The following is a 27,708-nucleotide window of genomic DNA, read 5'->3' as shown; positions in this document are numbered from 1 at the left end:
TGGGGGGGGACTGTATCCTCAGCAAACTTGCTGATGATGCAAAACTTGGAGGCTCAGCAGATAGACCAGTGAGTCATGGTGCCTTCCAGAGGGACTTGGGCTGGAGAAAAAGGGGTGACAGGAACCTTGTGATTGTCAACAAGGGGAAGTGCAAAGTCGTGCAGCTTGGGAGAGAAGCAACCCCAGGCATATGGGGAACATGACGGGGTCTGGCGGCTGGAAAGCAGCTTTGCTAAAAAGGCCTTTGGGGGGTTTGGGTGACACCAGATTGAACGCAATCCAGCAGTGTGTACTTACTTGTGACCAAGACACCAACAATCTCCTCGGCTGTACTGGAAGGAGGAGTTCTGACAAAAGGCCAGGGAGGGATCCCTCCTTCTCACCCTGATGAGTCCATATCCCACAGTGCTGTGCCCACCTCCCCAGTACAACAGAGATATGGACATACTGGAAAGGGTCTAGTTGCCCCCCCTAGGGTACCAGCCCAGCTACAGGCACCCAGTCACACACCTGCTCCCACAGATACCACCAGAGACACAAAAGCCCCTACTGGTTGATGTGCTGCTCCAATTGCTGGCACTCTCTCCATTCCACTCACTCCAGTCCTTTCAGCTGCTGCTCTATGGAAATGTGGGTCCTTCATGGTCTGACTCCATTAGCACTCACACACACACATACACACACACACAGAGAATACAGAATCACCTTACCCATGAAAGGAATCAGAAAGGCATTTAACAAGAAGAAAGGACAGACTTCACTAGTCAGGTGCAAGAGCTTCAGAAACCAACTATTTATAAGTGACTCTCCCAGTTTATCCCCTTATTCCCCTATTTGGCTACACTTGTTGCTCATAGAATCACTGTATTATTTTCCCCCTAAACATCTCATAATAAGACATGTTTGCAGTCTCTATGTGCTCTTCTCATTCATCCCATAATGTCTACTTGCCAAGTTGGGGGTGGCACCCAGACATCATGCCTGTTTGGATTAATTAATTCATTAGAGTTCCCTGCCTGCTTGGTGGCCTCTTTGTTCCTCTGTGCTTGTCGAGATGGGTCTCTCTTGGGCCAATTTTCCCTGAGAAGCACCTGGGAGCAGCAGAGACAGATTGTTATTTGGGCTCCCCCACCTGACATTGCCTCTCTGTGGGGGAAGCACTGGACCTTTTATCACATGATCTCCAGACTGTGGCCCGAGTCTCTTGGATCCATGAAAGTTGAAGATGTGAATTATCTTTTTCCATCAGTGATTAAAAGAAGCTTTAAAAAGGTTGGAGTACATCATTCTAAGCTGCTAAAAGTGAAAATGTTACTGGTATATCCAAATCTACTTTCAAGGATGCCTGTGGTGGGTCTGTGTGAAAGGGATTTGCAAATCAAATGAAATATGAGAAATGATTGAAGGTCACTGCAGAACTGTGTATCAGGAAGGTGATTACACAGCAGAGACTGTGTAATCATATTTTTGTGTGGGTAAAAATAGTTTTCTAAGTATTCACTAGTTCAAAGTCTCAGTGTGATATAAATTTTGCTTACCAGAGAAAACTAGGAAACTATATTACCAGAATCATAGAATGGTTTGGGTTGGAAGGGACCTTAAAGATCGCCTAATTCTATCCCCACTGCTGTGTGCAGGGACCCATCTTCTTCATCTCCTTTGCCTACTTGGATGGCTCATGTTTTTTTATCCAGGGCAACATTGAAAAATCTGCATTAAAGTCCACAGCTGTATTCCTTTGAAAGAGTATGAGCGTATAGAGCCATTCCCATGGCTTTTGAAATTAGCTCCCTGTTCTGTTTCATAATCTGTTTTAATTTTTGTCAGGTATGATTCTCATTTGAGTGTCTGAAATGAACTTTCTTAATGAAAATGTGCCAGAAATTCCATTCAATCTTACACTTAATCTGGTTATAATAACCAATATTTTCAACTGCCTTTTTTACACAGGAAAACTCACTTCTAGATAAGTTAATTTATTTCCATGGAAAACAATATATTATTGATGTGTAAACCTTCTTTTTCTTTTTTTTTAACAGACACAACAAAAGGAGAAAGTTCTATGTAGATGCCCGATGCCACCCTCAAACTATAGCAGTGGTCCAAACTAGAGCAAAGTAATGTTTTCCTCCATTTTCCACCATATCTTTTCCCTTACACATTTGCCACCTGTACCTCTTTGCTATATACCTAACATTTCTGGCCTGTGCTTTCTTTGCAAACTAAAAGCAGAAGTCTGTTATCATTTGGCATTACTTCTAGTTCAAATACAACTGCAAAGAAATTAAAGCTCTTTGAAAAGAGACTAAGCATATGAAAAAAAGAAAATATTTAACCTTTCCTTTAACTTGTTACACAACTATATACATGTGACTGTTGAATTCAGTCTGGTCTTTTTTTCCTTTTACTAGGAAGCAAGTGTCTAAAGCATTCTGTTTGCTTTGCTCTGTATATCTGATAGTGATACTAAATGCAATTCTTCTTCAGTACTAGATACCATGAGGTGAAACTTTCTCAGTGTTTAGTGCTGCAAAGATGTTAAACACTCTGTTTGTTAAAGAAAAGAGTCCATGAAAACATCTTATTAAGTATCACCACAAAGTTGGAAGTGGTTTGAATATTTTGCCTTCTGCATGTTTTTGTTTCCAGTTATACAGGTGTTATTACTGAGCTCAAATTACCCCATGAGATGGATTTCAGTGGAAAGGATGTCAGTGGAGTGTTATTTCAGTATCCAGACACTGAAGGGAAGATTGAAGACTTCTCTGAACTTGTTGAAAGAGCTCATCAGAATGGGGTAAAGTAAAGTTAATTGCTCACAAAGATACCAATCTAACGCTTCGAACAGCCATATTCATGGAAACTTAAGTGTTAATGAGATATCATCTCAGCCACATGCAATTGATAACCATTACAACACTGCACTTGAGCTCCATGCAAGTGATGTGCAACTGTTGGAAACGAAATTTAAAAACCTCGCTCCCAGGTAAACACCATTCCTTCAGAAGAGAGGCTAACTGCCTTGTTCATTTCTGTTCTCAGACTCTCGCCTGCTGTGCTACTGACCTTCTGGCCCTCTGTATTCTGAAGCCTCCCGGAGAGTTTGGGGTGGATGTTGTCCTGGGTAACTCCCAGAGGTTTGGTGTCCCACTGTGCTATGGGGGACCCCATGCAGCATTCTTTGCTGTCAAGGAAAATCTAGTGAGAACGATTCCAGGCAGAATGGTGGGTGTCACAAGGTAAGGGCTCCCTCTGCCATTAAGTGAAGATTGAAGTCATAGAGTCTTAGAATCCTTAAGGTTGGAAGGACCTTCAAGATCATCAAGTCCAACTGTCAACCTACCACAATGTTCACCACTCAACCACGGCACTCTAGTGCCATATCCACACAATTTTTGAACTCTTCCAGGGATGGTGATGCTATCACTTCCCTGGGCAGCCTGTTCCAGTGCTTTAGAACCCTTTCTCTGAAAATCTTTTAGCTGATATCCAACCTAAAGTCTCCCCTCAGAGATCCTAGTAATACATAAGAAGCCATAAAAAACCCCACGCTATGACCATCTTGTGCAGCCTTTGTGACCATGGTGTTGTATCAAGCACCCTTTTTTCCTGAAAATGGTGAGACTAAAAATTGCCTTCAGATTTGAGGAAGCAAGCTTTAAGAATTCCATCTGTTCCAAGAACTGTCTGTTGTTCTTGTGGCATTGTGGGATGAAGAGATAACCAAAAGCAGAGTAGATTCATTTTGATGGCAGGAGGCTTTTCAAGCTAACTTACTCCACGTATTCTGTACTGTTAGACTTTTTTCTCTGTCATCCAATCTTACAAAACATAAATGGAAAGAAGCAGAAAATTCAGTGAACCTCCAAAATAATCCAGAAGGATCTTAATCTAGTTGAAATTTTAGTTATGCTTAAATGAAGCAGAGAACTAGTATACAAAATCTGCTTCTAATAGTTGCTGGTGGTGATGTACTGTGTATTTTGACAAGACATCTAGCTAGTAATAATTGAAATACAAAGTAATTGTCACTAGGAAGACTGCATGTCTTTGGCACAGGGGCTATCCAGAAGTACTCCAGTAACCAAAATAACTAAAACACTCACAGTAATCAACAAGATTAGGAATATTTAATTTGTATTGTTTTTCAGTTAAAATAGCAGCAATAATCTGTCATTTTAAGGCAAATACAAAGTTCTCCTGTAGTTTGCTTAGAATTTCACTGTGTGCTCTACCTGACCAGCCATGATATAAACAGAAATCGAGGTGCTTTTGTCTTGCTCTTTTTACTATTGCAGCTGTCCTGACTTATGCTATGTTTTCTGCAGCACTTCTGTCTCTAAGGATAGATAACTAGTTTCAGGTTAGCATGCATAAAGCCCTGTGTCATAAATAACTGTAATTTTAAAGTAACAGAAGCAACATGTTAATTTGTGACTTAGAGATGCAAGTGGGAAGGAAGTGTACCGGCTTGCTTTGCAGACACGAGAGCAGCATATCAGGAGGGATAAAGCTACCAGCAACATCTGCACAGCACAGGTAACTTACACTTTATTTTCAGTGCTAGAAAGGAACAAGTTGAGCAATGAGTCAGCTTTACTTTAGAGAAATTTTAGTAGGAAAATGAAGGACATAGAAATATTCTGGTCTTTGTTCATTTGTTTTGAGTCCTTTGAATAATGGAGTCTTATTCTGCCTGAAAAGAGAGTTTTACAATCTGCTTCCTTATTGTAGTCCCGAATTCTTGCAGTGTCATGAATCTGTCTGTCTTGTAGCATAAACACCACGAAGTAGTGCTGTGTTTGTTATAAGCAAGACAGAACTTGTCATAAAGCAGAAGGGAATTCCAATGGTCTGAAATTTCCAACTCAAGGCAGAAGAAATAAACTTCTAAATTGTAAAAGTAATTATTCGAACTGTCACTTGTCAATTATTTAAATTTATATTTTTGTCTATGTGATTTGATGCAAGAACGTTACGTTGCTAAAGCGATATCTTTACAGGAAAATACCATGATGAAGTAAGTATCCAAAATAATTACCGTCACCATACTTACACACACCTCCAGACAGACAGGGTCATAACTTTTTTGCTCCTATCATTGCCTTCCTCCTGCTCTTAAAGTTATGACAGATTTTGAGGAGAGATAATTACTATTAACCCAAGTTTAATTACTTAGTATTCAGGAGATACTCTCCTTTTTTTTTTCTTTTTGTACTGATCCTAAACAATGGGTTCCTGTGAGACTAGATTGACTTTAAAGTCTTCAAACGTCTTTGTTGCAGTAGTTGAATTTAAGTACATGTTAATTGCTAAGTTGAAGTTGCATTTCAAACAGCATTGAATTAATAGTCAGTCCTTACAGTTCCATAAAAGTGTTTTGCCTTTCCCTCCTTTTATTGTAGGCAATACATAAGCAGCTATAACATCAGCTGAGGATATGGAGTTGTCTTTAGGTGCTGAAGAAACGTTCCACTAAACTTATGTGAAGTAGTCTTTGCTAACAATAACAATGTCCTAAACTGTATTTGGACCCTAGGCTCTTCTGGCTAATATGTCAGCCATGTTTGGTATATACCATGGGTCTGATGGATTAAGGCATATTGCAAGACGAGTACACAATGCTGCTCTAATCTTGGCCGAAGGTGCGTACTTAATGTTTACTGAAACTGTTCTAAAATCCTTACCCCCTAAATAATACATCTTAAATAAAGTTACAGGGCTGGGGCAGGGGAGCCCATCTGATGTGTGTTCTCTCAACTTGAGAGAGGCCATTTTAATACAAAATTCACAGCTGATGTTTTTGGCACAGTTCTGGTAATGACATCCAAGAATTAGATGTCTTTGTGATAAGACTTGCAGGCACTGCTTTTGTTTTCTCGGGGAAGTAATAGAAGTCTACAGAGTGAGTCTCTAGATGATACTGTTGAACTGCTGTTTGCCAGCATCTCCTTCTTTTGATGGACTATCCTAGTTTACACACAGAAATCTGCACAGAGTATTAATAACATAGCAAAGGAAGGTAATAAATAATATTAAAGCAAGAGCAACATTTCAGTTAAATTGGGTGGAGTATCATACTTTCTACAAACACTGAAATCCCAAAGCTTAGCAGCTGAAGAAAACACAGAATCTGTAGCATAAAATAATGATTGCATCTAGACTATGTGGTCTGGTACAGTCCTTTTTCACTGATAAAAGTACCAGTGCTATCAGGAGCTATACAAAACTGGAATGTTTGGAACCGAGGGATTTCTGTAAGAAACATCCATATTTTATTTGCCAGTTTAGCCAGAAGACCTCTGGCTACTGCAAAAACCCCTAAGACTCTAAACTTTGTTGTGGCAAGCTCTGTGACAGTTCATATCCATCAATATCTTTCCAATCTTATTATTTTGTCCTTATTGTGTTCATATACCAACTCTGCTGCTGTATATATGTCAGATTTGATGTATCAGAATGAGCTTCCCTAGACTCAATCTGTGTTATTCCTTAGGTTTGAATTTGATTTAGTAGCATTTCATACACAGTGACATTTCACTAAAAAGATGGTGATTTTGCTGCTCTTTAAACAAGGGTTGAATTTTGCTTTATTATGTAAAAGCATTTACTTATGAGATACATAGTATTGTTCTGCAACTATTTCCTGAGCAAACAATACAGCGTGCATATAATGGAATTAACTTACTGGTTTTTATAGGTATCAGGCGAGCTGGTCATAAACTACATCATGATCTGTTCTTTGATACCTTGACAATCACGTGTGGATGCTCAGTCAAAGAGGTTTTGGACAGGGCAGCTCTTAGAAAGATAAATTTTCGGATTTATAGTGATGGCAGAGTAAGTAACTTTCTAAAACTTTGATAAATTCAGAAATTTTGTAGTATGATGTTTTCTTCATTAAGTTTCTAATCATTACATGTGCTAAACGGATCAAAATTATTAAGAACTTGTAATTTGTTCAGATATATCCATCAGTTATAAAGATAATATAATGCATGAACTTGTTAAGTGACACGCTGAACTTCCAGAAATAGTGACTGTGTTTTCATTTTATGCCAATTAAAAGGGTTATCTTTTCTTCATATTAAATATGCCACTAAGGGATTAAGTGGAGAGACCCTTTTAATGATGAAATACAAGGTGACATCTAGAATTCAGGGCCTGCGGCAGTGTTTGAAGGCAGACTGAAACCTAAACCACATTTTGGTTGGCACTGGGGAGTCTTCACAAAGTGTAGTATGTCCAGTAAATTGGAATGGGGGAAGGGCTGTCACTGGAAAATGGGCAATTTTCCTATTAAGTAGAAAACACTTAGAAACACTAGAAAGGAGGTCATGATTCTCCAAGTTTCTGAGCTATCTGTCTCGGGTGGTTTAGGAGGGTAAAGAAAGGAACTGGAAAATGTTATGTAAATAAAATAAATTTATATATCATAAATACCTATAAATATGTATGCTTACGTATTGTTGGGTAGATTGATTTTTTTTTTTCCCCTCTTGTGTTTCTGAAAAGCTTTTCTTGACCCAAGCAAATATACTATGTCTCTAGAATAAACAGTTTTGAGTAATTACCAGTGCTTTTATCCATAGCTTGGAGTATCACTTGATGAAACTGTAAATGAGAAAGACCTGGATGACATACTATGGATTTTTGGTTGTGAGTCCTCTTCTGTAAGTATATAATAGGTTATACGGATTAAATTACCTGAATGTTTCCAGAGTTTAATGAAAACCAAAACTAGTCTTGTGTAGTAGGTTTCTATATGATGACCATTTGTTAAATATTAAGAATTTCAGATCATCTCTTAAATAAAGAGGTAGTGTTAAATAAAGAATTTACATAATGCCGTTTTCTGGCTGCAACACTTAGTTCTTTCCATTAGCTTGGACACCTTGCATTTAGAGTGTTACTTCTTCTGTGATGGTTAGGACATGGAGTCCTTTCTTTGCCACTGGAATTTTTTGTTGCATGTCATTAGTATTTAGCAGCAATACCTACAAAATGAGGACTACTAAGACATTAAATCTACCCAGTTTTAATATAATGCTGTTGTCATGCTAGGTATATACAGATACATTTGATATTATATTAAAGGGGGGTGGGGGTGTACCTTAAAAGATGACTAAATCCTGAGGTAAGCTGGTAGCAAAAGTTAGTTCTGATGGAAGTTGACTACAAAAAAAAGAAATTTCCGTGAAAATATTTGACTCTATTTCTTTTTGTTGAAGGAGCTAATTGCTGAGGGTATGGGTGAGGAAACCAAGGGCATCCTTAGCACCCCATTTAAGAGAACTTCCAAATTCTTGACACACCAGGTTTTCAACAGGTTTGTGAATGCATATTTGCTATTTTTAGGGAATCTGAAATATCTCCTTTCAAAACTAGTATTGGAGTTAGTTGAGGACAGTTTTATACCTAGATTCATACTGTGACTTGCTATTCTAAAAAAAGAAATTTAGTAGCATTTTTAGTTATCTGTCTCATTTTAAATGAGCAGAGCGATACTCATGAGGGAATGTGTTTTTCCATTAATCTGCTGCATTATACAACCTACTATTTGAGGACATGGTATCCTTGTATTCCATATTTACTGATAATATTACTAGTATTATAGTATTACTATAATAATAAGCATTTTTAATCTGTGTTGCTATTAGCCAAGCTTAAAGTGCCAGTTTAGAAAGAACAACTTAATATATATTAATAACTATCCTCAATCTTACTTATTTTTTGTGTTCTTTTCCTATGTAGCAGCTGGTATAGGTAATTTGCTTGCCCTAACACTGTGGTTTTTGTTCTCCAGCTATCACTCTGAGACAAATATCGTGAGGTACATGAAAAGATTAGAAAACAAAGATATTTCCCTTGTTCACAGCATGATTCCCTTGGTAGGTATTTACCAAAAAGAAAAGTCAAAGAATTATGTACTTACCTACATGTTTATGTATTTCGAGAGATACTGATGTGTGTTTGTATTTTTAGGGGTCCTGCACAATGAAGCTCAATAGTTCAGCTGAACTCACTGTAAGTTGCAATAATACTGTCTCACTTGATAGCCACATGAATAAACTATCTAGCCAGTGTCATTCTAGAGAAATAAAGGCTGCGCTTGGACTAATACCCCAGCTGAGGAGGTGGGAGGCTGGAGGTATTCCCTCCAGTTTCATGGGTAGTTAAAGTCACCATCCCCTTTTCCACTAAGAAAAAGTTCTAAAAAAGCACAAGTAGGACTGCAACAACAGTAGGAGAGTGTGTGGTCTTGAAGACTCCATTTTGAAAAAAATTAGGAAAATAATTTTTGGAATTAGGAATCACAGTCCTGTTCCCTCAAGTAATGTTGCATTGCTTCTGCCTGCTTTACAGATCTTAAAATCAAATCCTCAGAAATATGGAAAGAGTCAGGTGGGACTGACAATTCATGCTTCTTTTTCAGTTTGCAATTTGTTAGGATAATTCCCTTTTCCCTAGCTGAAGAATCCCCAGATCTTTTCATTTTCCCTAGCTGAAGAATCCCCAGATATTTTCATTTTCCCAGCTGATAGGAAATGAAGCAGAGCTTTAGCCAGGCTGTTTGATTACCAAATGACTTTTTGACTTGGAATGAACTTCCTTTGCTTTCTTCCTATTGTCTTCTCACTTTCATCTTTCACTAGTTTCCTTTGTCCCTTTTCTCTCACTGCTTTCTCTCCCTTCACTGTTCTATGTCTTGTATATTTCCTCTAAGTAAAACTAATACTATTCCAGAAAACTCCTCTGTGTTTACCCTGTGATGCCACAGCTCTATGTAAGGAGATGAAACTAATTAGTAGGAGAATTTAAGGATTTTTAAGCATATTCCTAATGTTACAAAATGATTAGTGAAAATCATAGAATCATTTAGGCTGGAAAACACCTTTTAGATTAGGTCCAGCTGTTAACCTGGCACTCCCAAGTCCATCACTAAACCATATCCCTGATCACCATATTTACATATCTCATAAACACTTCCAGGGGTGTTGACTTTGGAAATTCTTTAGGGAGACTCTTCAGATGCTTGCTAACCCCTTCTTTAAATACATTTTTCTTTATATCCAGTCTTAACCTCTTGTCTTACCAGTTACTACCTGAGAAGAGACCAACTCCCACCTAGCTACATCTTCCTTTCAGGCAGTTGTAGAGAAGTGACAAGGTCTCCCCAAGCCTCCTTTTCTCCAGCCTAAACAACCCCAGTTCCTTCAGCTGCTCCTCATAGGACCTGTGATCCTATTAGCACTTCTTGACCTCACCTTGATGAGCCTTCACCAGCCTTGTAGCCTTTCTCTGGACATGCTCCAGAACTTCAATTTCTCTCATGGAGTGAGGGGTCCAGAACAGAACACAGGATTTGAGGTGTGGCCTCACCAGTGCCGAGTTCAGTGGACAGTCCCTGCCCTGGTCCTGCTGGCCACACTGTTGCTGGTACAGGCCAGGATGCCATTGGCCTTCTTGGCCACCTGGGCACACCCTGGCTCATGTTCAGTCACTGTCACAGCACCCCCAGGTCTTTCCAGGCACTCTGCCTCAAGCCTGGGGCTCTGACTGGGATTGTTGTGACCCAAGGGCATGCCAGGGCACATTGTGGCCCAATGAAATGCCAGCAAAAATGTGGTATCCCACTCTTAAGGGGAAGGCAGCACCCAAGATTTGCAGATATTTATGGTCAAAAAAGGAATTACCAAAATCAGAGAGTCCACAAAAGAATCTTACAGAGTTGTATTAGTAAATATACACTTGGGACAGAAATTGGTGTAAATTAGTCCCTCATCTTCCAGCATAAACCCATTGTGGTGTATTTTGAATAAGGGGCAGACTGAAGAGAGTAGGGTGGGAAATTGCAGAGGAGAGTAGAAGAAAGGTGCAAAAAAAGAAAGATCACCAGTCTTGACACCAGCGTTTATCCAGCTGATGGCGTGTCCAGGGTTCTAGGCGCACATGCACTGAGGCTTCTACCTTTTTATAGATAAGTTTATCTGACCCTGGAGATAAGTTTCTTGCTCTCTATGCAACTTAATTTTCATGCAGTCGATACACACTTATTCTAGGCCTTTCTGGAAACGGATCTGAGGGCTTTGTACATCTGTGGTGGTCTTGATTCCCACCCCCCACTGGATCAACCTTTGGTGAAGAGTCCATGCTCTCTTCTCACGCTCATTGCTGCACTTGTTCTGTACTGTGTTGTGCTTATATCCAGAAGCCAGAACAAGGACGGTTGTCCCAGGAATGTGCTGTTCTACACCCATGTTGCCCCCTTCTCAGCAAGAGAAGAAAAGGGCAAATGCGTTCTATAAGCTACTTATAAGATTTGGGGGTAATCTCTTTATAATACCCCAAATCTTTGTGTGTAATGTGATTACCAAAATAAAAAGCTAAAAGGTTAACATTAGATCAGTTAACATTAGATCTTCTTGAACCTCACATCACTGGCCTTGGCCTCATTAATCCAGCCTGGCCAGATCCCTCTGTAGAGCCTTCCAAGCCTGCAGCAGACCAGCATACTTGGTGTTTGATATTTAGTTGACCGCAAGGCAACTTCTTTCCTTCACGGAGTCTAACAACAGATCACAGTTGTCCGTAGAGTATTTTGTTACAGCACTCTTTATATGTTTGTTTGTTTTGTTTTTATAGCCTATTACATGGAGAGAATTTGCCAACATCCACCCTTTTGTTCCTCTGGACCAAGCTGAAGGTTATCAGCAGCTTTTCAAGGATTTAGAGAAGGATCTATGTGAGATTACAGGCTATGACAAAATCTCCTTCCAGCCAAATAGGTAGGAACTTTTTTTCTGAGTGTTTGCACCTTGAGACATGATTCCAAAAACTTATCTCCAAAGAAAATGTAAAAAGCCAAAAATGGAAGAATTTTCTAAAATCAAATTTGTCTTGAATGCAAGATTATGAAATTACCAAGTAGTTGGTTTTAAAAAAAACTACGGTGTCTTATTTTGTCTCATCTCTTAATGATTTGGTCTTTTTTTTTTTTTTTTTTTTTTTTTTTTTTTTAATATTTCTTCCTATGAACTAGAAATAAAGATTTGGAATAGGAATATAAGATGTATGAGCTGCCAGGTGTTTAATTGTTGAAACTAGTAGTTAGTGCACTAGGTCTGACTGAAGAATGCCTGAGATCACTGAAATTAATAAAGTGCTCACTGGAATTAATAAAGCAGCTTTTAATGAGTCCTGCTGCAGTCTGTTTATGTCCACTAGCAGTTTTGATACAAAATGAACAGCAAGAACTTATTCTACACTTAGGCTGTTGCTGAAAGACCTTTTATGTTTCATTATATACACTTTGCTATGCATTTCAATGTTAGTTTGCCTCTCTGTAGTCAAGCAGATTTCCCTGCTAGGCACAGAAATGTGGATGCACTCAGTCACCAGAAAGTTTTAACATTGTAGTATAAACACATAAAATGGCATAACCTTTGTCATCTACTCTTTTCATTTACATCTAGCTGTTAATTTAAGCATGTCCATTTGTCATTTAATCTATGGAATGCGCTCCTTTTAATTTGCTGACACTTGCCTGAAGTAATTGATAAGGGTTAGGGCTGTACAATTTTCAAGTTCTAGCAGAGAGGTGGCACTTCGTGGTTTGTGTGCTGTGTAACAGTATTTGTGTTCTTCTTGCAGTGGAGCCCAAGGAGAGTACGCAGGCTTGGCTGCAATCAAAGCTTATTTAAATGCCAAAGGAGAACATCATCGAACCGTGAGTGTCAATAGCTATGTGGGGAAGAATGTTGGCTGGGAAGTGGAGATTTGATTCAGCAGCTGGGAGTAACCTAGAGAGAAACTACATCGTGTATTGTCACCTCTGATAGGCTTTCAGTATTCCATGCTTCCTGCATGGATCCTTGGTAACATCTGAACAGTTTTCACAGACAGTGGGAATGGGGCGGGGCACTCCCTGGAAGGGTGATTGTACTGAGTTTGGCTGGGGTGGACTGAACTTTCTCCACATGAATTGTGGAGGAAGCAGTGTTCGTAGCACTGCGATCTCTTGGCAAATGGTGAACAGCGCTTTCACAATGTCAAGGCTTTCTCTCTATGCCACTGCCCAGTCCTGACCCTGTCCTTTCCCAGCAGGGAGGCTGGGTGTCTGCAAAGTGCTGGGAGAGACACAGCTGGGACAGCTGACCCTGGCTGACCAAAGGGGTGTTGATGTCATACAATGGCATGCTCAACAACAGAACCTCAGGGAAAGGAGGGCAGAGTGGGGAATATTATGCTTATGGCATTTTAATTCCCAAGCAACAATTGCACCTGCCATGTGGCCAGCCATGGGAAGTTGGGAAGTCGTGAAGGAACAATATTGAGATATATTTACAATTTCATCTAACACCCTTTCACTCTTGAAAGATGATGAACAGTCCTTCCATGTTCACAGTTGACATATCATGTGTTAATTCCAGGATTATTTATTATATCCTTACCCATCCTCATTTCCTAGCTGGATTCCAGTTATTTGTCCTTCCTTCTCAAAAAAGCCATTTTATAACTTTGGTTGTCTTTAAAGCTTCTGTGTTCCTTTTACTTTTTTCTCTTACCCCATTTCTAGTTATTGATGCAGATACTTTCTCTCCCAGAAAAACTGTGAGATCTTTCAGTAGCAGTAGGTTCAAAGCTGAGGATCACAGTTGTGGGTTGTTGAGATGTGTTTTCTTGTGTCATACTTTTGATCTGTCTGCTTCCACTATACAAATACTGCTTTGAATGCTGCCCTTCAGTACTGTGGGTTCTTTTCTGAACTCTGCAATCAGTTCTTTTAGTGACCTGGGGGGTTTTGTATTAACAGGATATTTGGTGTTTCACTGTGTGTCTCCATTATAAACACAATTATGAGTAATATTAAATGTTAGAGAACCAGCACAGATATTTGTAATGTTCTACTAGGATGACCTTTCCATACAGCAAAAACTGAATGTTTTTCTTTTCTTTAACATGTGTTCATGAAATATTTATCCATATGTACCTTCCCACTTAATCCACTGGAAGATAGTTTAGGAACGTTTTTTGGGACATCAAAAACTTCTTGGAAATCTGAGATCACTTAGGTATTCTTCTTTCACACACCCATAGAGTTGGCTTTAAACCGTAGGAAAAACATCCTTAGTGCAATATAGCATACATATAGCATTCAAATAGCAAACCTGTCCTTTGAACCTGATTTTATCATTGGCTTTGGGACTCATTTGCCTTCTCAAAATGGAAGCGTCGCTGTCCTGGCCTCCTGGGAACTATAGCCTCTGTGTGAGGAAACCACCTTAACTTGAATGTGTTGTCTTCTTCTCTGTTTGTTTCTTTGCTGTATCCAGATCACGTTAAACTTATTAGAAGGCAACCACTCTTTACAGTTACAAACTTTGTTTTGTGAGTAGTTTTACTCAGTGGGAAGTGAAATTAGGTTAAACTTCTATTTCTTGGAGAGTTTTATTTTGATCGTCTTTGTATCATCTGCCATTTCTATCATTCTGTGCAAGATCCAGAGGCTTCTATGTGTGTCTGTGGGTCCTTCTGTGGTCTGAAAGTACCCAGAGCTGAGCTGCACAGAGAGCTTGGGGGCTGCTTGCACTTTACTCACACTTTACAGATTTCAAATGTTACAGGAAACTCATGGTACTCTTGGCAAAGAGTAAAAAGGAGTAAGAAAATAGGAAAGCCCACAAAATGCTGGCCTTTCAACTGAAGTGCTTTTTTTTCTCCTGGGCTGGAGAAAGTTATTAAACCAGCAACTCTAGGTTCTCGTAGCTGACCGTGATTGGATTTGGTGCCCTCTTGTGGGAAAAAAGCATGGACATGAACCGATGGCTCATATTCCTGCTTTTTTGTGTGATCGGTGATGTCTGCACCCAGCAAGCCTTAGTGACCCTCTGGAGCCACTTTACATTTCAGCCATGAGGGTAAGATGGCTGCAGATGTGGCACAGTGCTTCCTAGCACTGGTGCTGGGATCCCAGTGTTTCTGCTATTCAACAGTTCTGGTATTTTGCAATATCCACATTTGTCTCAGCATCACTGTGGATGATAGAGTTCCATGAGCCATCATGTAGTTTCTCAGGAAGATGAAGTAGATGAAAATGATGTGATTTTTGTTGTTGTTGGTTTTATTTTTGGGATTTGGTATGGGGTTGGGGGTTTTTTTGGTGTCTTCTTTGTTGTTTGTTTTGTTGTTTTTTGGTGGGTTTTTGTGAGAAATATTTGTTGTCTCTGGAAAGGGTGGAATTCCTAAAAAATGTCTGGAAATACCCTGACACATACTGTTTTCCTATGACTAACAAGAGCCTACATTTATTTAAGGAGAAGTGCTTCTCTTTTTTTTTCTTTTAAAGTTAACTGTACAGAGCATAAAAGTAGCTCTAAGTTTCTCATCTATAGCCAAAATACTTCGGTCTAAATTTTCGTTTTGAATAAAATACAGAAGAAAATGCTTTGGAAGCCAGAAGAAGTTATAGTGGAAATTTGGAATTAGGCAGTTTTTCCTTTCAAGTCATTGTACATATGGAGACTGATAACTGTAAAAAAAAAATTAGTATTTAAAAAAAGGTGGGGTGAGGAGAAAAGGTTTCAAATGAGAGTATCTGAAATAATATTCTGGAATTGCATCCCTAAATATGATTATGCAGCAAATGAAACTTGGGTAATGAGTATTTAAATGCTGATATCTGAATGGATTTTCTTTAAAAATGTTGTTGCATTGTTCAGCAAAAGAGGCAATTTGCTGGTACCATCAGGATTTATTTTCAAAACTTTGATAATGAATTGTAGCTGAGTATATACCAGAAAACATTAAGATTTTTTTAAACTAGTTATACTTTAGGCTCTGTTTTTCTTTCCCTTCCAAGGTTTGCCTCATTCCTAAATCTGCTCATGGTACTAATCCAGCAAGTGCACAAATGGCAGGGATGAAGATTCAGCCAATTGAAGTGGATAAAAATGGGAGCATTGACATTTCTCATTTAAAAGCTATGGTGAGTATTTAATTATCTTTGATTTTCAAGGAACACTTCTTCTCTGAAGATAATAGTGTTGGCAGCTGAATCACATTTTTCTACAAGAGAAAATAAAGCAAGAATAGTGAATACGTGCTTCAAAAGGATAAGTAATTTTTCCTTTTTGTTTTTTGCTCACTCAGACACTAATCATGTGACACTTGTGAGTTTTCTTTTAATTTGAGGATCTCTGGTGCAGGATTTGCTCAAAGAGTCTTTCTACACAGTAGACTCTTTTATAGATCATTTTGGTCCACAGCTAGTACTGGAAATGAACAAGCCGTGTTCATGTGAAGCATTTGAAACTGCATTTCAGCCTTCTTTTGGCAAAGTTCAAGTCCATTTCTGCTGGGGAAAGTGTTGCTAGGCAACTACTTTTTTTTCTCTTTTTTAAAGTATATTGGCTGCAGGTGAATCTTGCAATGCAAGGGACACAGGACACATTCCCACATTTGAACAAACTTTTAAGGTAGTCGTAGAACTCTACTGCTGAAAGCAGGGGGAACGGTCATTATTTCACATTCACAACTTGAAGGCCAGGTGTTTCATTTGGTTGTCTGAAGGTCCTAGAAGTGAGTATTATATATACATATGTTTATGACTTTAGTTGTATTTTTTGTTTGGTTTTTTTAATAAAATCTTGAGAAGCTTTAGGAGCCTCAGTGACCTTTTTTTCTCTCCCTTCCCTGCCACCAGGTGGACAAGCACAAGGAGAACTTGGCAGCCATCATGATCACATACCCTTCCACCAACGGCGTGTTTGAAGAGGAGATTGGAGACGTGTGTGACCTCATTCACAAACATGGAGGTCAAGTTTACCTAGATGGGGCAAATATGAATGCTCAGGTACAAAATCTGGGCAGATTCATTACTACTGGGAGTCCTTGGAATAAAAATAGCACAGCAATACTCAGTTCAGACTGTACTACAGCTTCCATGCAAGATGGCACAGTGTTTGGAGGAGGATGTGAGATGTCCAGGAACAGTAATAAAAATTTAGATGGTGAAAGTAATTCTCTTATATTTGATTTTGCACTGAAATGTGTCATAAGATTTATGAGTTGTTCACTGAAACTGGCTTAGTCTGCCTACCTTTATCAAAGGCATTCTTTACAGATATAATTAAGAATTCCTAAACCAAAATATTATTTGCATCAAGTTCTTGCTTATGATGTATCATGATAAAGAAAAACAAAAAAACATACACCATCTTTTTCAACCTGTTCTCTTTGCATTCAGTAATAGGTCTTAAATGGCATATGAAGAATGTTTTGAAACAGAATATTCCCTTTACAGGTTGGTCTGTGTCGTCCTGGAGATTATGGTTCTGATGTCTCTCACTTAAATCTTCATAAAACGTTTTGCATTCCCCATGGAGGAGGAGGACCTGGAATGGGGCCAATTGGAGTGTGGGTATATCAGCCTTTTCTTAAAAAAAATTTTATTAGTTAATTAATTAATTACATACACACACGCGCGCGCACACACGCACACACACACGTATGTGTATGTGTATATGTATACGTATATGTACTTAAGTGAATCTTGGTGTTCACTTCAGCACAGAGTTGTGGATGGGAGAGGTGTTATGTTGGTTGCAAGCATCTGTCCTTCTCCAGTCATATGCTGATCTCATGAATGGTGGTGTTCACCTGCATGCCCAAACCCTGGCTTCCATGCTGGCTTTCTAGTGTGGTAAACCTCACTCAGCAGTTTGTTTCCTGAGTAAGAGATGGACTTTGAGGGCTGATAATGCTGCATATCCAGAATACAGAAGTCCTACACAGCTGTGTCAATCTATCCTGTGGAGCATTCCTATTTCCTTAAAGGATGATAATCTTCCTTGTTTTAAAAAGTGATTTTTATTTGGAAACCTCCATTAATATCTTGTGGTAGGTTGAAAACGGAGTGCCATCCTCCACTGGGACCAGTTGTGTTAATAAACTTTCTTTTGAAGAAGGCATAGCTCTGACTTCCTTGAGGACTGCGTTTGGAAGCCAGGTGAAGAGAAACTGCTGCTGAAAGTGTCCATATATGGTAACACAAGAACAGAACACATATTTAAGCTCTAAAATCAATGTTTTTGTTTTAGGAAGAAACATTTGGCTCCCTACTTGCCTACCCACCCTGTGATCAAAATACAGCCGGATAAGGATGCATGTCCTTTGGGTACTGTCAGTGCTGCACCTTGGGGTTCCAGCGCTATATTGCCAATTTCCTGGGTGTATATCAAGGTGTGTAGAATTTATAAGAAGTATCTGCTGAGATTGTGTTTCCCTTTCAAGTCCAGTGACCATTGGAACCACATGAACAGGTTTAAGAGCAGCTCATTGCAAGATGTTTGCACAGACTGAAACGCAGTGAAATGAAGTGACTACAGTACAGTCATATTTACATCCATCGAGCCTGCTTGTTTTAAAGCAGGACAATGTTGCCACGAGAAAGGACTTCAGGACAACTGCTATATCTAAATCTTCCACCCCTTGTCTGTAATAGGTCTTGAGATAAGTGAACACCAGGCAGAAAACTGCAGTCAGGCTTCCACTTTCTGACATTGAAGTTTTCATGTTTAAAAGCGGCTTGGTAATTACTGTTCCCCAAGAGTATTTTTAATTGCATGATTCAGTATTGTTAGACTTGACATCTACGTAACATTCAACTTTACAGTATTCTGAATTCTGGAGGATTTTACGGGGTTTAAAAACGGAACTTAGTTTTGGTTTTACAATGAGACAGTTTGATCATGATCTATGTAATTTGTTAATTCCTTGCAATTTAGTGATAAGCCAGTAAATATTTGGCTACATGTATGGAAATATTTAGCTAACAGAGATGATTGTAGATTCAAATTCTATTTGATAGAAGGGTGTGCTGGTTTAATGCTTCCAGCGATAGAGTTGGGAAAGAGTGAACCTAGGGGCAGTGTCATTCAGGGTACTTTGTTGCCAGTTTGATACTCTAAACATGGAAACTTCCTCTGCTGGGGAAACCAGCTCTCCTGGAATTCAAAATGAGCAAATATGAAGGGCTGCAATTTTCATTTTCAGCTTTGGATAAAAACCACTTGTGACTTTAAGCTGGTTCCCATTGCAGAATATTTAATCCATGAGAAATTTTTAAGGGGAGCTGTTTCTTCAAAGTGCAAAACGCCATCTATTTACATTGTCCTGCCTAAAGTTATCTGTGGCACTCTTGTGTGGAGACAGGCAGCCTGTGCCTTTTGACATTTTTTGTGTTCTCACTTTTCTTCTATTCAGTTCAAAGCTTCTCAGTTTGAGGAAAGGTTTGGGTCATTCACTTCTGGGCTTCAAGTGAAATCTCTTAGACAGTAGACACTCTCAAAAACTACACCAAAGTTGCCCTCAGTAAATGTCCGGTGCTTCTCCCATGAGTGATGTGTGGAAAAGTGTAACAGCAGAGTGACTGCCTTAGAACTAGCCAGGTGCATTGAAGTGCTGCTCTCTGTCATGCAGGAGCACACTTTGCTTGGTTTTGACCTGTTTTAGATCTGTTTCTTCATGTTATTTTTCTTTCAGACAATGGGAGCAAAGGGTCTGAAGCATGCCTCTGAGATTGCTATACTAAATGCAAATTACATGGCAAAAAGGCTAGAGAAGCACTACAAAATCCTTTTCAGAGGAGCAAGAGGCAAGTATTGGAGAATTTTTTTTCTTCTACCAGGCTGACTTTTTTTTTTGCCTCATGTAGAAGTTGGCTTGCAGCATGGTTGTTTTGTTGGTTTTTTTTTTAATACTATGTGACTGCTGATTTGAAACTTCTCTTGATGTTGTTCACAAGGAGAGAAATAACCTGCCACACTTCTATGGATGTATTGCAATGAAACCGAGATACTTGGAAGTAGAAGAAAAGTAATGTCTGTTTGTAATTAGAAAAAATGATGCCAAAAGATAGAGTAAACCATTAGATTGTTCTCCTTGAAATTTAATAGCAGATTAAAGAACATTAGAAAAAGGAAAAGCAACTAAATTGAGACTTCCAAAACTCCATAACCAATGATGCAACAATTTAAGAACTGAAAGTAATTTTTAGACCTGTACTTTCCCTTGCACACTTCCTCTGAAAAAAAAATCCCACCAAGTTTCCCTCATTTCTGCTCTTTGTTCACTTTTGTGGGATGAGATAGAATTCCCTTGGCAATGCATGATATTTTAGCTACATTCTGGCTCCCTGTTTTGGCTCTCCAGGAAAGAAGTAATGAAGAAGAGATGAAAAAATTATTGTGGTAGTAGAGTAACTATCAGAGAATTTCTTTTGCTTGTTTAAACTGAACAGCATCAAAGAGCATTTGAGTACAATATATATAATCTTTAAAATATGTATCTTAGTGATGTACACCTTGGTTAAACCTGCAAATTGCACTTTAATAGAAGTGAATAAAAATTGCAAATTTTGAAGAATTTAACAATGCAATGGGAGGTTTTCCAGAATCATGGATATAAATACAGACTAACTTCATTTAGCCTCTCTCCAACACTAGATTTGAGCTTTGCTCTGGCGTATGATAAAACTGATTATCTTGATTAATTTAAGATTGCCTAAGACCCAAATGGTGTCGGGCCATTGACAATTCCAATTATTTCTTCAGAAACTTGTAAATTGTAGGAGCTACTTTGGCCATTCATTCCTAGTTCTGATCCTGTAAATGAGGCCTCTTAATGTGATGTGGGACTCAAAGGACCATTCTTCAAAAACTGAGTTGTATATCTCTTACCTGATAATTTCTTGGATTTGAGGTTTTGCCAAGTGGTTATTTTTGAGTTTGTCTTTTTGCCATGTTCTCCACAAAACCAATCAGAATTGGTGAATTGCATTGTTTTCCTACTAAGTAAACAGGTTTCCTTTTACAGGTTATGTAGCCCATGAATTCATTTTGGATACAAGACCCTTCAAAAAAACAGCAAACATTGAAGCTGTAGATCTTGCTAAAAGGCTTCAGGATTATGGTAAGTCAAATGTCTATTCCTTAAAATAGCAGTGCAAGTGAAAATTTTCTAAATCTCTCCTAAATGGAGACAAACATTCTAGTTCTGTGCTTATGAATGGTGAATCTGTCACAATTATTTTACACTTTCTCATGTCCTGTGAGGGCTTGGAGAGATATTTGCATATACTGAGTTGTAGTAGGTACTTCCGACTCTGCTGCTACTTCAGAGTTTTGTAAACTGCCCCATCAAGTTACTGATTGCATGATTCTCAACTGTTTGGAGCAAGTATTATTTATGGAGCCAAAAGTGTTATGTGATTTCAACAAAGTAAAACAAAATAAAATAGGAAATATTAATTTAAAAAAGGAAATACTTCTGAAGTAGGCTGATAGAATTTGAACTTGAGTCCCATCCTGATACAGTTCACGCAGTTTATGCTCTTAAGGATCTGATTGTGGCTGCCTTTCGGCTGCCATACAAGAGGACCCATTGAACTACTTGATCCTATAGAACTGTGCTTCTAATGAACATGTGTGAAAGCTGTTAGAACCTAAACCAGTAATATTTCTTCAGTGAAATAATCCAAAGCCTAACTGTGATACTAAAAACCCTGCCCTTCCTGCTTTTTGTAAGTCAGCCTTAAATACAGTGCACCTCTTTAAATAAACTTTTCAGGAGGCATAGAGGTGAATTAGATTAGTGTATTAAAGTTCCTTTTTAATAAACAGTTTCATTAAATCAGTGTGTAGCTCTATTGTAAATAATACAATGGTGTTACCCTTCAGTGCTAAAAACGAAGATACTTGAAAAGTCTATCTTACCTCTTAAAGTACAGAGTTGAATCCTGTACAGATTTTTGTACAGAAAGGACTGAATTTGTGAGTCTGCTGATAGCTACTGCATGTATTATCTCATACCCTATTGTCAGTGACTGATTTCTGCTATTGTCATCAGGTTTTCATGCTCCAACCATGTCCTGGCCAGTGGCAGGGACACTTATGATTGAACCTACAGAGTCTGAAGACAAAGCAGAGCTGGATAGATTTTGTGATGCAATGATCAGTATTCGGCAGGAAATTGCTGAAATAGAGGAGGGCAGGATGGACCCCCAAATCAACCCACTAAAGGTAAGATGGCATGTAGAGCAAGATACAAGCATCAGCCTAACCCTTGAGACTGCAGAAGTCCACTTCCTGGTCTTTAAGTACAGTCCAAAGTAACAGGGCACAACTGTGAACACAAGACTTTGAGAAACTTTCAACTTTTTCAAAATTTGAATTTTGACTTTTTCAGGTGAGAAGTCAGGCCTTTGCTAACAGAGCAGAGAAAGTTATTTCCACAAGCACTTGATTTATATTTCAAGGCCATCTGAAAGTAATGAATGAGAGATGCTTATTTCACTGGTTTAAGATGGAAAGTGGAATGACCTTAACATTAATAATAAAGATTGAATTAATTATTTTAGCAATGCAGCACAGCACTGGTATCAGCTCAAGTTCTGTTCAACTCTTTTAATGCTGTACTGACTTCTAAGTTTAGTGGAACACCAAAAGCGTATTCAAGTCTCAGGAAGCATCTTTAGGCAAACTGAAAAAAAAAATCCAAATACTGACTTGCCTCCTGGTTTAAATCTGCCTTTTCTCCCCAGATAAACAGTGTTCTCTTGACAGTAATTATTTGCATGTGGTAATGTGAACTCAAAGAAGGCTTCACACTGATATGTTCAACTGAATTCAGTAATTTCCTGCTCTCAATATGTCTTGTTTCTTGTAGATGTCACCACATACTCTGAACTGTGTCACTTCTTCCAAATGGGATCGTCCCTACTCCAGAGAAGTGGCAGCATTCCCACTGGTGAGTACTTAATGGGAACTTCGTGGTGTGGTAATACATAAATATGCTTTGTGCTCTGTAGTTTCTTAGTCAGTTGGAGATGAAGTTAATATGGTAAGAATGAAAACTTCAGAGCCATTTCATTGTTGCTCAGTTTTTATGTGTGTGAGCTCTACCATATTTTCATTTGTTTAGTTTTTAAATACAATAGAAAGAAGATTAAAAAAAAAAAAAAAAAAAAAAGAGTCCCTACACATAAGTGCGGATTTGGATTTCTGAATCCTAGCACTTCAACACTGAATATTCATTCCTATTGGAAACAGCCTGTTTAGTTCTAACATACTGCACACCAAGCGCCGCCAAAACAGAGTCCCATGTGCTGACATTCAAAGCTTTGTTCAAAAGAACTTGCATAAGGTGTGATCAGATGCCCCAAGGTCAGCATGCGGAAAGCGACACCTGCTACAAATAAAGGTCAGATTGGAGCTGGACTCTGATATGAGATTTCTTAATTGCTTTTGTAGTCACAGCAGCTAAATGTACATGTAACCAACCTTTCTGCTCTGAAACTTAATTGCAAGTATTTTAGTGATATATACTGTTTCAAATAGTAGGAATTCAACTACACCACAATTCCACTTTCCTTTAAGTATTATATTGTAACTATACTGAACAGCATAGCAGTGTCCTCTGCTTTGCCTTCATTCCTGTCTAGAAGCCCAGTTGTTCAAAGGATAATAAAGTTTTCTTTTATCTCATGAAAACTGGTTCTTTGCATGTGTTAGAGGGCATGACTATACTTTTTTGAAAATCTAAGCATTCTTTTAACTGTCACTTCTATTATACATGCTTGTTAACTTTAAGGGACTGCAAATAGATTTCAAGGATGACTTCTCCTAAAAAATCCACTTTTACAGCACTTGTAATTCTTCAAGCTCTTATTGTCTATTATAATTTTGTAGCTTTATTTGGTGGAAAACTTAAGATGGTTGGGTTCTTTTATTTCTCTTAGCCATTTGTGAAGCCTGAAAGTAAGTTTTGGCCCACAATTGCTCGCATTGATGACATATATGGGGATCAACATCTGGTTTGTACCTGCCCACCAATGGAAGTCTATGAATCTCCATTTTCTGAACAGAAGAGAGCATCTTCCTAAGACTGTTTCCAGCTGTCTGCATTTTTGACTCCATCAGAATGGCCTTTTCCTGATTTCCTGGGGATATTTATATTGTGTATATTTTGAATAATCACCACATTTGTTCATTGAACTAGTGCTCAGTTAAAATGTAAATACAATCAGTATGTTAGGTGTAAACAAAATGTGATTGTTCCATAGTAGTTGATGTAGGAAGTTGCCTTGATTCATCATTTTGTCTATTTTGTACTAAAGTTTTAACAATTAACAACCAATTTGCAAAGTGGCATGGAAGATACAGTTTAAAAAGTAGAAAATATGCAGATGCATAAGGCAATACTAATAAATATTAACTCCAGGAGTAATTGTTTATATTTTGTAAAAACAGATTAAGTAGATTTTTAATTTACTTCACATATTACCACTAACTAGCATTGCTAGAGTTAATATTATATGCTGATTTTTATACCCATCAGTGTTAGTAGTCTAATAAAATTGGGCAGAATTTTAAATGGTGTCATGTTTTGGATTTAAACTTTTCAGCTGAATTTTTCCAACAGAGCAGTATGAAATCATGGAGCTTAAGTTCTGTTTTGTGACAATTGCCACAGCACCAATAAACTCACACAAAGGAAAATATTGTCAGAGATTAATATTTAAATAAATCTCCATTTTTTTAATGAGCCAGAATGATCCCTTTTACCAAGCAGTAACAAACTTAATCTATATCACATCATTTTTCTTAGTAGTTCCATCTAATCCTCTCTTATTCTGGAGAAGGCATAAAAGACCACTGTGAACTGGTTAGTATTACTTAGATCTTGGGTAAAAAAAAATGGTTCCTTTCCACAGTTTCTCAACTCTCTCTCTGGCACTTTTTTATACTGAGCACTCCATTTGTCCTAGTTTATCTACAGCTTGTGTAAAAATTGATACACAGCTTAAGCTGTGGCCCTCCAAGAGCACCAACAGCACTGACACCAGAGCCCTCCTGCAACACACAGTGCCATGTTAAATCACTCAGTAACCAGAGCTCAGACCTTAAACAGGAGTCTTTTCCAGCATGTTTCAAATTTCAGATTTACATAAAGCCAATCCTCTCACTAGTTACACAGTCTGTGTGCTATAAGCACATTTCAAAGTAACCTGCCCTGGTCCGTGCAGAGCTGTTTGATGTACATGAGCACCCCTGAAGGGACCAACTCATTCAGTCACAAAGCTGAATGCAGCACAAAGTTTTGATGAATTAGGACACAGGCACTTGGCAACACGGAGTCCACAGAAAAGGACCACACAGTTTTACACCTTACAACCACCCACTACTCAACCTCTTCTTGAAGATCTACATGCACATTCAGCCTGGGAACTCTAAAGTGACAAAATGCGGCTGGTGTTCACAGCAATATTTCAAGTACTATAAATTTTGTGTCTTTTACAGTGAAAGTTTTGGGACTGCAACTTTTTCATTATCTACCTTATGACTTCAGTGGGGGGCTTTACACAAGCAGACTGCAGATGACAGGAGACAGGAATGGCTTTCATTAAGGAGAATTCAGGCCAGATACCAGTTTTCATCTGAAAAACGGTACTTACATCCTAAATCACCTTAATACATAGTGAAGAAAATCAAAATTTTTTACTCTAGAATTCACTACTGAAAAGGGTGTCTTTCATGTAGTAGCTAGCTATTGATATAGTACTAAGGATATAAAAAATCATGAAAAGCCACTACTGCAGACTTATAATGTGAGGAAAGGACAGTCTTTCTCTGTTGCTGATCTAATTCCCCAGTCTTGAAAAGCTGCTTTAATGTTTGTTAGAAGCAGTTTCATGTTGCTTGATTATGTCACTGAAAGAATTTATTAAAAATTGGTTTACATATTTTTGTTTAAAGCAGATAACTTCCCACTGTTGACCTCAAACTGACAAAATTTATCTTGTGAATTAATTGGTAAAATCTATCCAATGGAAAAAAGTGTATTAAAATATTTTACAGTACACAACTAAAAGGTTGAAAGCCACAAGTCTTATGAGCTTATTGCATAGATGCAATGGCTGTTACGAAGATGAAGTCACATTGTTCTCTCCAGAAAATACTGAGCAACCAGTAGCACTGTAGGCCACAGGCTGTCACTGCAACCTCAGTGCCTACGCCGTGCAGGAATGCCACAGCTCCCATCCCAGCTGTGCTGACAACCCTGCATGACAGGCAGAGCTTCCTCCCACTCTGGAACATGGACACAGCACTGCTACAGGCTGTGGCCAAGTCCACGAGTATCAATGTCACCACTGGATCTTGGTTTGGAGTTGTTCAGCCTTTCTTAATAGTAAGTGTCCTTTTCATTGAGAAATAAGTTAAGGAATATAAAGCCTCACACCTGAAAAATAAGGCTACCTATGGAAAGCCTATAGTAATCTGAAAAATAAATTCTGTTAAAAAATTATGACTTAATAAAGTGGATAATAGTAAAAACAAAACTAGCAAATTTTCTGAATCATAAAATATTTAATAAGGTATATTTGGGGGGGGGGAGGGGAGATATATTGTATATAAAATTTCAGATCACAATATGAAGCGATTTGAATCCTCTCCAAGGCAGTACTGCCTTTAATGCTGTGCAGATGTACTGCCACTGATACAAGACCTACTAAAAGCATACAGTTTAACTAATACAGAAGTGGCTTTTTTTAATATGAACTATTTTTTACACAACTAGAGTGTCTTGAATACCCTCTTTAAGTGCAAAAAACACAGATCACTTTACACTAATGCAGCAACAATGCATTCATATTGTTCTCATTAGTCATTAGTAGTCAACTCGCATAAGATACAAGAAAAGCACAATGAAGCTCACAAAAATAGACTAAAAATCAGCCCATCTTGCAAAAAATACAGCATAATAGAAGAAAAAGACAAAAAAGGGATTATGCACACCACAAAATTTACTGTTTAATCCAAATGGCTTAAGTGCTGAATCTCTTTCCTGGTTTTTTGTGGGTTTTCCTTTTGGTTTGGGTATTGTTATTGTGGGTTTTTTTTGTTTCTGGTTTTTTTTGGGTTTTGTTTTGTTTTGTAAATCAAACCACACGGACCAGGCACAACTAATATTCAGGAGGCAGTGTGTAGCTAAAAAACATCACTAACTTTTTTTCATCCCCAACATTGTTTCATTGTTTGACACAATTTACTTTCCTCTTTCCTGAGGTAGTTACAAAAAAATCATAAATTAAGCATCAGCTAGGCCAGTAAGAGCTGAGGCTTTTCTTTTCTCTTTTTTTTTTTTTTTCTTCTTTAGAAATTATTTGTTAACTGGCCAAAACTACCCTTGATGTTAAAAGACAGCTGAGAATTAGACTTCTCACAACACCAAGAAATGGCTATGAGGGGAAGAGGGTTAGCTGCTTCAAAACATGACAATATACTGAGTCCCATCAAGCTGGCTGGTCCGCTGCTGAATTTCCCATGTTTATTCCCCTTTACTGTCTATAAAGTCACAGGGAGCCGTACGGAAGGGCCTGAGCACATCATCGTCCTTTACTGTAACCCGGAAAGAACTGGTCCAGTAGTGTCTGCAGGATCTTGTTGGGAGCCATGACGTAGCCCTTCCCCAGGTCATAGCGGCAGGCAGGGCAGGTGAATACTTCGGCTCTGAAGGAGCGCTGTAAACAACTCTAGGACATACAAAGACAGAGAAGTAAATTGTGACAAGTTTCTTTTAGAGCGACAGCTTAACCAGCAAAAAGTAAGGAATCGCTGTGAATCAAACAATCTGCTGTACTACCAG

General features: G+C 38.4%; 2 protein-coding genes across 6 annotated transcripts in view; one reads left to right on the top strand and one right to left on the bottom strand.

The window, feature by feature from the left end:
• Positions 1 to 24,507, top strand: part of GLDC (glycine decarboxylase) — a 39,547-nt gene extending 15,040 nt beyond the window's left edge. The window contains exons 5-25 of the mRNA XM_040090056.2: positions 2,040 to 2,117; positions 2,650 to 2,797; positions 3,043 to 3,239; positions 4,443 to 4,539; positions 5,540 to 5,645; positions 6,701 to 6,840; positions 7,593 to 7,673; positions 8,232 to 8,329; positions 8,807 to 8,891; positions 8,986 to 9,027; positions 11,647 to 11,789; positions 12,655 to 12,730; positions 15,863 to 15,988; positions 16,706 to 16,855; positions 17,306 to 17,418; positions 18,102 to 18,243; positions 19,546 to 19,657; positions 20,878 to 20,973; positions 21,910 to 22,082; positions 22,729 to 22,809; positions 23,801 to 24,507. Of these exons, the coding sequence (XP_039945990.1) occupies positions 2,040 to 2,117; positions 2,650 to 2,797; positions 3,043 to 3,239; positions 4,443 to 4,539; positions 5,540 to 5,645; positions 6,701 to 6,840; positions 7,593 to 7,673; positions 8,232 to 8,329; positions 8,807 to 8,891; positions 8,986 to 9,027; positions 11,647 to 11,789; positions 12,655 to 12,730; positions 15,863 to 15,988; positions 16,706 to 16,855; positions 17,306 to 17,418; positions 18,102 to 18,243; positions 19,546 to 19,657; positions 20,878 to 20,973; positions 21,910 to 22,082; positions 22,729 to 22,809; positions 23,801 to 23,944 (2,428 nt within the window). The 3' untranslated portion in view covers positions 23,945 to 24,507. The remainder of the gene's footprint in view (positions 1 to 2,039; positions 2,118 to 2,649; positions 2,798 to 3,042; positions 3,240 to 4,442; positions 4,540 to 5,539; positions 5,646 to 6,700; positions 6,841 to 7,592; positions 7,674 to 8,231; positions 8,330 to 8,806; positions 8,892 to 8,985; positions 9,028 to 11,646; positions 11,790 to 12,654; positions 12,731 to 15,862; positions 15,989 to 16,705; positions 16,856 to 17,305; positions 17,419 to 18,101; positions 18,244 to 19,545; positions 19,658 to 20,877; positions 20,974 to 21,909; positions 22,083 to 22,728; positions 22,810 to 23,800) is intronic.
• A 2,676-nt stretch (positions 24,508 to 27,183) lies between these two features.
• Positions 27,184 to 27,708, bottom strand: part of UHRF2 (ubiquitin like with PHD and ring finger domains 2) — a 90,096-nt gene continuing 89,571 nt past the window's right edge. For all 5 annotated transcript variants that reach the window (XM_040089592.2, XM_040089593.2, XM_040089589.2 and 2 more), the window contains one exon: positions 27,184 to 27,595. In XM_040089592.2, the coding sequence (XP_039945526.1) occupies positions 27,449 to 27,595 (147 nt within the window). In that variant the 3' untranslated portion in view covers positions 27,184 to 27,448. The remainder of the gene's footprint in view (positions 27,596 to 27,708) is intronic.

Source organism: Hirundo rustica, chromosome Z, assembly GCF_015227805.2.
Source record: "Hirundo rustica isolate bHirRus1 chromosome Z, bHirRus1.pri.v3, whole genome shotgun sequence".
Taxonomy (NCBI): domain Eukaryota; kingdom Metazoa; phylum Chordata; class Aves; order Passeriformes; family Hirundinidae; genus Hirundo; species Hirundo rustica.
This window is presented reverse-complemented; position numbering and strand designations above follow the sequence as displayed.